At 44.6% G+C, this 9548-nt stretch overlaps 1 protein-coding gene and 1 long non-coding RNA gene across 3 annotated transcripts; both read right to left on the reverse strand.

Annotated features, from left to right (window-relative positions):
- Positions 1-490: 490 nt before the first annotated feature.
- Positions 491-2736, reverse strand: LOC143693828 (uncharacterized). The gene is made up of 3 exons (XR_013181809.1): positions 1851-2736; positions 1272-1341; positions 491-954 (listed from the first exon to the last, which is right to left on the reverse strand). It is a non-coding gene; the product is annotated as an uncharacterized LOC143693828 (long non-coding RNA).
- A 201-nt stretch (positions 2737-2937) lies between these two features.
- Positions 2938-8903, reverse strand: LOC143693952 (uncharacterized). Of its 2 annotated transcripts, none has more exons than XM_077177169.1 (7): positions 8767-8903; positions 8301-8370; positions 7154-7208; positions 6526-6629; positions 5956-6120; positions 5490-5559; positions 2938-4990 (listed from the first exon to the last, which is right to left on the reverse strand). In XM_077177169.1, exons 1-7 carry the CDS (start codon positions 8768-8770, stop codon positions 4835-4837), a joined length of 624 nt encoding a protein of 207 aa, XP_077033284.1. In that variant the 5' UTR covers positions 8771-8903; the 3' UTR covers positions 2938-4834. The 2 variants fall into 2 exon arrangements, with proteins under 2 accessions (XP_077033284.1, XP_077033285.1); XM_077177170.1 differs by having other exon boundaries at positions 4334-4394.
- Between the last annotated feature and the right edge of the window lie 645 nt (positions 8904-9548).

The following is a 9548-nucleotide window of genomic DNA, read 5'->3' on the forward strand; positions in this document are numbered from 1 at the left end:
TGGTACAATGAATTTACAGTTGCATTTTTAGCTGAGATCTGCCTTTGGCTCTTTATTACTTTTGGATAACAGAATCATTTTCTTTCCTCTCTTATGTCCAGTGAATTTATCTCTGGACAATTGCATTTCTCTTCAGTGGAACTTAGGATTGTCTGGCTGTAATTGTAGGAACTGGAGCTACAACACACTTGTACTGCCAACAGCTCAAAGTCAGCAACCAACTATATGCATTCAAAACCACATTCCTTCAAAAGCCTCCAGATTCTAATTCTAATGAAACCGTACAACACTCAAAGCAGCAGTTTGTTAATGTACCAGTTATTCTCAAAGAACCTTGCTTTCTTTGGATGTGTGCACAACCTGCTACTCTTTCTGTCTTCTGAGCTATGAAATCAGGACATTTTCACCAAAGCGTGCACCAGAGTCTGCCCTGAGAAATCGGATCCCTCTCACCCCAAGCAGGCCCTGTTTCTTTTTCCCCGTACAACACACGCTGGCCACAAGAACTACAAAGCTTGTGGCTTTAGCACATTGCCCCCAAATCAATGACTACAGGGAGAGGAAAAGAACAAGCTTCTGACTGCTCCAACCAAGAGCCTTACTTCCACCTGTTAGACAACATCTCTGCCTATCAGCACAGCCCAACACAGAAGAGCAGACAGACTAAATTTAAAACAATTGAAACTTTATTTAAATTGTATAAATCAAAAAAAAAAAAAAACCAGGAATAATGATATCCGTACAGAAACAACGCTCTACACTGCCTATAGTCCAAGATCTATCTGAGTCTGTCCTGAGAAGCACTCATAAATAAATGGGAATATATTCTTCGGGATTTCGTTCCTCCCTGCAGGTTGGGCACGCACCGATAGTCTCCAGGACAACAGGGAGGCACTCGCTGCAGAAGACATGGCCACACAGGGTTGCCACAAGCTGTCGTCCATGTTGCATAATCTGGAGGAAAGAATATCACAACATGTATTGAGAGGAAAGAATTTGAGTTTGCTGCTCTATTGGCACCAGAGGCTCTATTTAGAGCATCTGGAATCAGTTAGACTAATGAGGGACCCACAGATGTGCCAGTGCCATCTTGGCAAAGGCTTCTCCCTCTACATTCACCATCAAGAAGTGACTTGTGGAGCTTCACAGCAAGGGCTGTGCTTCCAGCCAGCTGCCCACAGCACCCCACATCATCCAACTGACTTGTGCAGCTCCCCTTCTGGCTTTCTCCTCCCACAAAGCAGAAAGGACCATCACAGGTGCATCCTTACCTCTGAGTAAGAATCCATGCAAATGGGACACCTAATGACAACTCCTTGCTGTGCACTTGAGGGAACAGAACTAGAAAGAACATGCAGCTGTTAAGATCACCACACTTCAATAGTTATTGATACATTACATCTCACATAATCATGCAACTGCACTGACTAGCCATGACACATTTCCTCTGAAGAACCCAGCTCTCTTTAAGTCTCTGTGTGCTGCATTTAATGAGGATTTGGGGTCTCCCTGTCCTGAGGGAAAGGGTGTCCTGCTTTCACCAGGAGAAAGGTGTAGTCAGTCACCCAGCTCTCAGATTTGATGCAAGTAATTCCCATTCCTTGCCATACCCCCACAATCATCTCTCAGGTTCTGTGCAAAGTTTTACAGCTGCCCTGGGCTGCCTTTTTCTCCCAAAATGCAAATGGTATCATTTGATCATCATGCAACATGGGAGAGGGAGGGAAATACATAGAGTATGGGAAGGCCTCAAAGATAAACCAGGCATAGCAGTATAAGTTAGTGCAACACAGGAAAGAAAGAAAGGCACACAAAGGCTCTGTGTTTGGTAGGGCAGGAGCCATACATACTCTGAACTTTCAGTGTCCTCCTCCTCTGCTCCCTGTTCTGCAGGGGCTGAGTCAGCCACAGGTGCATCATTAGCTCCTGTTCCATTACCAGAGCCATCCACCTGTTCCTGGCTGTTCAGTGTAGGATTTCTCCTGTCCTGTCCATGCACTGTAATTTAATTTTCAGAAGTTAGTGCTATTATTCTCTCTCTCCCTGGAGCTACCCTTGAAATGACTTATATAAATAGTCAGCAATGGTTCCTATTTAAATGGACTCTATTCAGTTGGGTTAAAAACAGTCCTAAACAAGCTTCTTTACCAAACAGTAAGATTATACCCGTCCAGACATTGTGACCCCTCTGCTACAAGACAACACAAAATATTTGTTCTGTTCAGCCTACACACAGCTAAAAAAGGTGACCTAAGAGATACTCAAGGTCAGTCCATGGAAACTATAAGATTACTTAAATCAGTATGCCCTTAGAAATTATCACCATCTTCCTCCTTAATTAAAATAATTTGAGAATTGAATTAAATGTGATGCAAAATGCAGAACATGTAAAAGATTTCTTAAGGAAGGATGCTCTTTGTGTTTCTATGTCAGATCATTGTACACTTGCAAGCCAAATCAGCTGGAAGGGAGATTTATTCCATTAAATAGACAACAACTCACAAACAAGTTCTACGTGCTGCCCATGGGCAAATTCCTTGTTGGTAGAATTGCCTTGTTAAGGTTCAGGGCTTGACATGCTTCAAGGAGCTCAGAGCCAGGGAAGGCTTAACAAAGCTTGGGGAGAAGGATGCCCACTGAGAGTGGACACAAAAAATGCAGAATTGAGGGGCCACATGGACATCTGGCACAACTCCCAAGATAAGGAAGAAACTAAGAAACCCAAGTCTCCTGAAATCAGCTCTGACTGGTAAAAAGTAGTTCCTGCAGGGGGAGATGGTGAGCCCCGACTCATGGAGCAGCAACTCAGGATTAACTCCCCAGCCCAAAAGAAGAGGGAGACTGAGCAATGCACTGAGTGGACTAATTACAGTGAGAAGTGAGACAATCACTAACCAAAAGGAGGCAGAATACTAGCTCAGAAGATAACCTTGTCACTTGCAACCAGTTACAGCTAATTTCTTGTTTGTTTAAATTTATGAATAAGAGAAGTTATTTTGATAGTGGTGAGTCTGATCTGTGAAATATCACTGAGCACCCAGACTGGTGAAACACTAAAACAAACAACCCATGTCTCTCTCAAGTGTATCATTATTTACTTGTTGCACCCCAGCAACAAGTCCAATTTTTGTGGACAACATATTGACCAAGTTACAGGGAGAACCATTTCTAATGGCCTGGTCTGTAACAGCCAAAGGGTCAAGAAATGCTGTTTGCTCTTTAACTCTCAGAAACCGCAAGCAATGGTGACCTCTGCAACTCCAGTGTCCATGTCACACTAATCAACCACCAATCAGCTAAAAGTGCAGAAAGTGTTAGCACATTAAAAAGTTCCTTCTGCATAAGTATTCAGCTACCACTTTTCTTGCAGGGATTTCCCACTGTGACTGACAGAGGCCATCACACACACATTGCATCTGTTCTCTGAGACACTGGCCAGAGGCTTTAGCCCAGTGCTTTGCCTTTTGCTAAAAAGCAGTTTCAATCCCTGCTGCTCGACTTTCTTGGAAAAGAACAACAAAAATAACTATTACCTTTGAGGTAAAAGTCCATTACCAATTGTAAAACATCAACTCACCTTCAAGAAGCTTCCATTGATGGGAAGGGAACACATGGGAAGGGAGAGAAAAGAAGATACAATTAGATTTGGTGAGCCCACTGGTGCTTCACACAAGCCTCAGCTCAGAAAGCAGTTACAGCAGGGGAGGTGAGCAAGGGTAGGCTATCACCCTCTATGTTTGGTTAGGAACATTCAAAGCAGTAGCACAAAGAGCTGCTGCCCTGAAAAACAAAGAAGTGGGTGCTGCTGATTCTGCTCTCATTGCTGCAACAGGGTAGAAATAGAGGCAGCTTAGGCACCCCCTGAACACCCTCCTCCCTGGTCCCCTGTTCCTGCTCCCTATTCAGATTTGACCTGGAGCTCTCCCTTTCCCTTGTTCTCCCCAAAACTGGCAAATTCTGCTATGATAACCCCAACACTTCATCTTAGATGAACAGCTGCTGAAGGAAGGAAGCCACAACAGGCATTGGGTGTAAAGAATTCCAGTTTGCTGCTCCATTGCCACCAGGCAAACTGGATTTGGAGTATGTGCAATCTGCTACTCAATGCTAGAACTACAAGGAAAACACATCTGCCAGTGCCATCCTGGAAAGGGCTTCTCTTCTGTGGACACCACCAAGGAGGCCCTTGGAGGGATGTTCAACTGGGAGCTTCTCAGCAAGGGCTGTGCTTCCAGCCAGCTGCCCGTGGCACCCACCTCAAACATCTGAGTTGTGCAGCTCCCCTTTTGTCCCTTTCCCTCCCGCAAATCAGAAATTACAACAATATGCGGATCCTCACCTCTGCATTGTCATCCTCCCAGTTTGGAGGACTAACAAAACTTCTTAGTGGTTCACTAGAGGGAACAGAAGCAGAAAAACATGCAGCTGTCAATTTCACAGTGTACAGAGGGTTACCAACAAAATATATAATCGAAGAAATTTAAAGAACCCCTTGTTCTGGTTTAGCAACATCCCAGCCCAGAAACACAATCAAGTGCAACAGCTATTATGTACTGCAAGTATTTCAGCATATCACAATCCATAACTTAAGAAACATTTAATAATGATTTCCTGACAGAGAGGAAATGTTTCTCCTGGATTTTACTGGGTTTTAGGTTGTTTGTTTTTTTTTTTCCTAGGGCTTTTTTTGGGTGTTTTTGTTGTTGCTGTTGTTTGTTTGTTTGTTTGTTTGTGTTTTGTTTTTTACTTCTTTTCCAGACAGGCCACTATGCTTCAAGTCAGAATTCTCCAAAAAGAATCAAGTAGAACCCCAAAGATTGGCAAAAACCTCAGTCTACCGTGCATCACAAATTACACTTTGGAGAGACCCTTTATCTGTCACATACAATTCCATATCTCGTGGTTCCTGTTGAAGATTGCTCGCCAGTAATTCGAGCGAATTCTCTGCTGACCTGGAACGAAGTGAGTACTGCTGGCTCCCTTCCCAGTCCTGCAGTGGGGTAAAAATGGAGACGGAGTAGGAATCGCTTGAAGCCACTCCCTCCTGCCTCCCTATTTCAGTTCCCTGACTGGATTTGGGCTGGAACCTTTTCTTTCCCTTGCTAGCCCTAAACACTTCATGTTGGAAGAACAGGTGCTGAGAAACAGAAACCACAAGCACAGGAATTTGGGGCAGAAAGGTTTGCTGCTCTATTGGCACCAGCAAACTGGATTTGGGGTATGTGCAGTCTGTCAGTCAATGAATAAAACTACAAGGAACACACAGATCTGCCAGTGCCATCCTGACAAAGGCTTCTCCCTCTATGCACACCACCAGGAAAGGACTTGGAGGGATGGGCAAGTTGGAGCTTCCCAACAAGGGCTGTGCTTCCAGTCAGCTGCCCGTGGCATCCTACCTAGGACAACTGAGTTGTGCAGCTCCCCCTCTGTCTCCTCCCCTCCCACAAAGCAGAAAGGACAAGAACAGGTGATAAGAACATGATGCTTACATCTGTAATGTCATCCTGCCATGTTGGAGGACTCTCAAAACGGTCTGGCCATTCATCAGAGTTAATAGAACTAGAAGAACATGCAGCTGTCAATTTCACAGTGCAAAGAGGGCTTCCAAGACATACAATTGCAAAAACAGAAACAACCCCTTATTCCAATTTAGCAACATCCCAGCCCAGAAACACAGTCAGTGCAAGAGCTTCTATGTACTGCAAGCATTTCAGTGCAATCCATAATGTGAGAAACATTCAATAATGACTTCCTGAATGGAGAAGTAAGGTTTCTCCAGGATTTTGCTTTGTTTTTAGGGGGTTTTTCCCATTAGTTCCCTTCCAGAAAGGACACTATGTTTCAAATCAGATTCCACTACAAAGAGTCAAGCAGAATCCAAGAGTTTGGCAAAAATCCTGTGTCTACCATATATCAGAAATTACACTTTGGAGAGACTCTCCATCAGTCACATACTCATTGTTATCTCTTGGTTCCTCTTCGACGTCACTCGCCCGTAGCTCAGCTGAACTCTCTGCCTCTCTGGAGCCAAGTGGGTACTGCTGGCTCTGCTCCCTGTCCTGCACCTGAGAGTTGTCACCCTCCTTCATCGGAGGACTAGCAGGACCTGCTGGCCATGCACTAGAGGGAACCAGAAAGAGCATGCAGCCATTTGAGCACAGAACCAAGAATTTCACTGCAGACAGAGAGTTAGCAACATGTAACACCTATTCAGATGTAGCAACATCCCAGCCCAGCTCCACGAGTGTTCCCCAAGCTGCTGTGTGCTGCAAGTATTTCAGCATATATTGTGCCATACTGTAACAAATATTCAACCATGACTTCATGAAAAAAAACCAAAGGTTTCAGCTGGATTTTGCCATGTGTTTTTTTGGACTCTTTTACTTACTTCTCTGCCAGACAGGCCACTATATTCCACGTCTGAAGCTTCTGCACAAACTTCTGCAGAACCCAGAAGCTTGGAAAAATGTGTTCCTACCATGGATCAGAAATTAGAATTTAGAGAGACATTTTACTCTCACATACCCATCATTATCTCTTGGTTCCTCTTCGTCACGAGTTGCCACTGGACCAGCTGAATTCTCTGCTGATCTGGAAAGATGTGAGTGCTGCTGGTTCTGCTCCCTGGCCTGCAGCGGGATAAAAATTAAGCGAGAGTAGGAACCGCTCAAAGCAACTCTATCCTCCTTCCCTGTGTCAGTTCCCTGGTTGGATTTGGGCTAGAAGCTTTTCTTTCCCTTGTTACCCCCACGAAGGGAAATTTCTGCAGTAAAAGCCCTAAAGACTTCATGTTGGATGAATGGCTGCTGAGAATAGAAACCATAACAGACACTGGGAGTAAAGAATTCCAGTTTGCTGGAATTCTCTATTGGCACCAGACAAACTGGATTTGGAGTATGTGCAATCTGCTACTCAATGCTAGACATACAAAGGACACACAGATCTGCCAGTGCCATCCTGGAAAGGGCTTCTCTCTCTATGGACACCACCAAGGAGGCCCTTGGAGGGATGTTCAAGTGGGAGCTTCTCAGCAAGGGCTGTGCTTCCAGCCGGCTGCCCGTGGCACCCACCTCAAACATCTGAGTTGTGCAGCTCCCCTTTTGTCCCTTTCCCTCCCACAAATCAGAAATTACAACAATATGCGGATCCTCACCTCTGCATTGTCATCCTCCCAGTTTGGAGGACTAACAAAACTTCTTAGTGGTTCACTAGAGGGAACAGAAGCAGAAAAACATGCAGCTGTCAATTTCACAGTGTACAGAGGGTTACCAACAAAATATATAATCGAAGAAATTTAAAGAACCCCTTGTTCTGGTTTAGCAACATCCCAGCCCAGAAACACAATCAAGTGCAACAGCTATTATGTACTGCAAGTATTTCAGCATATCACAATCCATAACTTAAGAAACATTTAACAATGGTTTCCTGACAGAGAGGAAATGTTTCTCCTGGATTTTACTGGGTTTTAGGATTATTTTTTTTTCCTAGGGCTTTTTTGGGGTGTTTTTGTTGTTGCTGTTGTTGTTGTTTGTTTGTTTGTTTGTGTTTTGTTTTTTATTTCTTTTCCAGACAGGCCACTATGTTTCAAGTCAGAATTCTCCAAAAAGAATCAAGTAGAACCCCAAAGATTGGCAAAAACCTCAGTCTACCGTGCATCACAAATTACACTTTGGAGAGACCCTTTATCTGTCACATACAATTCCATATCTCGTGGTTCCTGTTGAAGATTGCTCGCCAGTAATTCGAGCGAATTCTCTGCTGACCTGGAACGAAGTGAGTACTGCTGGCTCCCTTCCCAGTCCTGCAGTGGGGTAAAAATGGAGACGGAGCAGGAATCGCTTGAAGCCACTCCCTCCTGCCTCCCTATTTCAGTTCCCTGACTGGATTTGGGCTGGAACCTTTTCTTTCCCTTGCTAGCCCTAAACACTTCATGTTGGAAGAACAGGTGCTGAGAAACAGAAACCACAAGCACAGGAATTTGGGGCAGAAAGGTTTGCTGCTCTATTGGCACCAGCAAACTGGATTTGGGGTATGTGCAGTCTGTCAGTCAATGAATAGAACTACAAGGAACACACAGATCTGCCAGTGCCACCCTAACAAAGGCTTCTCCCTCTATGCACACCACCAAGAAAGGACTTGGAGGGATGGGCAAGTTGGAGCTTCCCAACAAGGGCTGTGCTTCCAGTCAGCTGCCCGTGGCATCCTACCTAGGACAACTGAGTTGTGCAGCTCCCCCTCTGTCTCCTCCCCTCCCACAAAGCAGAAAGGACAAGAACAGGTGATAAGAACATGATGCTTACATCTGTAATGTCATCCTGCCATGTTGGAGGACTCTCAAAACGGTCTGGCCATTCATCAGAGTTAATAGAACTAGAAGAACATGCAGCTGTCAATTTCACAGTGCAAAGAGGGCTTCCAAGACATACAATTGCAAAAACAGAAACAACCCCTTATTCCAATTTAGCAACATCCCAGCCCAGAAACACAGTCAGTGCAAGAGCTTCTATGTACTGCAAGCATTTCAGTGCAATCGATAAAGTAAGAAACATTCAATAATGACTTCCTGAATGAAGAAGTAAGGTTTCTCCAGGATTTTGCTTTGTTTTTAGGGGTTTTTTCCCATTAGTTCCCTTCCAGAAAGGACACTATGTTTCAAATCAGATTCCACTACAAAGAGTCAAGCAGAATCCAAGAGTTTGGCAAAAATCCTGTGTCTACCATATATCAGAAATTACACTTTGGAGAGACTCTCCATCAGTCACATACTCATTGTTATCTCTTGGTTCCTCTTCGTTGTCACTCGCCCATAGCTCAGCTGAACTCTCTGCCTCTCTGGAGCCAAGTGGGTACTGCTGGCTCTGCTCCCTGTCCTGCACCTGAGAGTTGTCACCCTCCTTCATCGGAGGACTAGCAGGACCTGCTGGCCATGCACTAGAGGGAACCAGAAAGAGCATGCAGCCATTTGAGCACAGAACCAAGAATTTCACTGCAGACAGAGAGTTAGCAACATGTAACACCTATTCAGATGTAGCAACATCCCAGCCCAGCTCCACGAGTGTTCCCCAAGCTGCTGTGTGCTGCAAGTATTTCAGCATATATTGTGCCATATTGTAACAAATATTCAACCATGACTTCATGAAAAAAAACCAAAGGTTTCAGCTGGATTTTGCCATGTGTTTTTTTGGACTCTTTTACTTACTTCTCTGCCAGACAGGCCACTATATTCCACGTCTGAAGCTTCTGCACAAACTTCTGCAGAACCCAGAAGCTTGGAAAAATGTGTTCCTACCATGGATCAGAAATTAGAATTTAGAGAGACATTTTACTCTCACATACCCATCATTATCTCTTGGTTCCTCTTCGTCACGAGTTGCCACTGGACCAGCTGAATTCTCTGCTGATCTGGAAAGATGTGAGTGCTGCTGGTTCTGCTCCCTGGCCTGCAGCGGGATAAAAATTAAGCGAGAGTAGGAACCGCTCAAAGCAACTCTATCCTCCTTCCCTGTGTCAGTTCCCTGGTTGGATTTGGGCTAGAAGCTTTTCTTTCC

Source organism: Agelaius phoeniceus, chromosome 4 (assembly GCF_051311805.1).
Source record: "Agelaius phoeniceus isolate bAgePho1 chromosome 4, bAgePho1.hap1, whole genome shotgun sequence".
Taxonomy (NCBI): domain Eukaryota; kingdom Metazoa; phylum Chordata; class Aves; order Passeriformes; family Icteridae; genus Agelaius; species Agelaius phoeniceus.

What these genes read in the sequence shown, in the direction of transcription:
- LOC143693952 (XM_077177169.1), bottom strand. An exon ending in GGGAGGATGACAATGCAGAG is followed by an intron (nt 6,630 to 7,153) that starts GTGAGGATCCGC and finishes ATCCCGCTGCAG; the next exon opens with GCCAGGGAGCAGAACCAGCA. An exon ending in GAACCAAGAGATAATGATGG is followed by an intron (nt 6,121 to 6,525) that starts GTATGTGAGAGT and finishes GGTTCCCTCTAG; the next exon opens with TGCATGGCCAGCAGGTCCTG.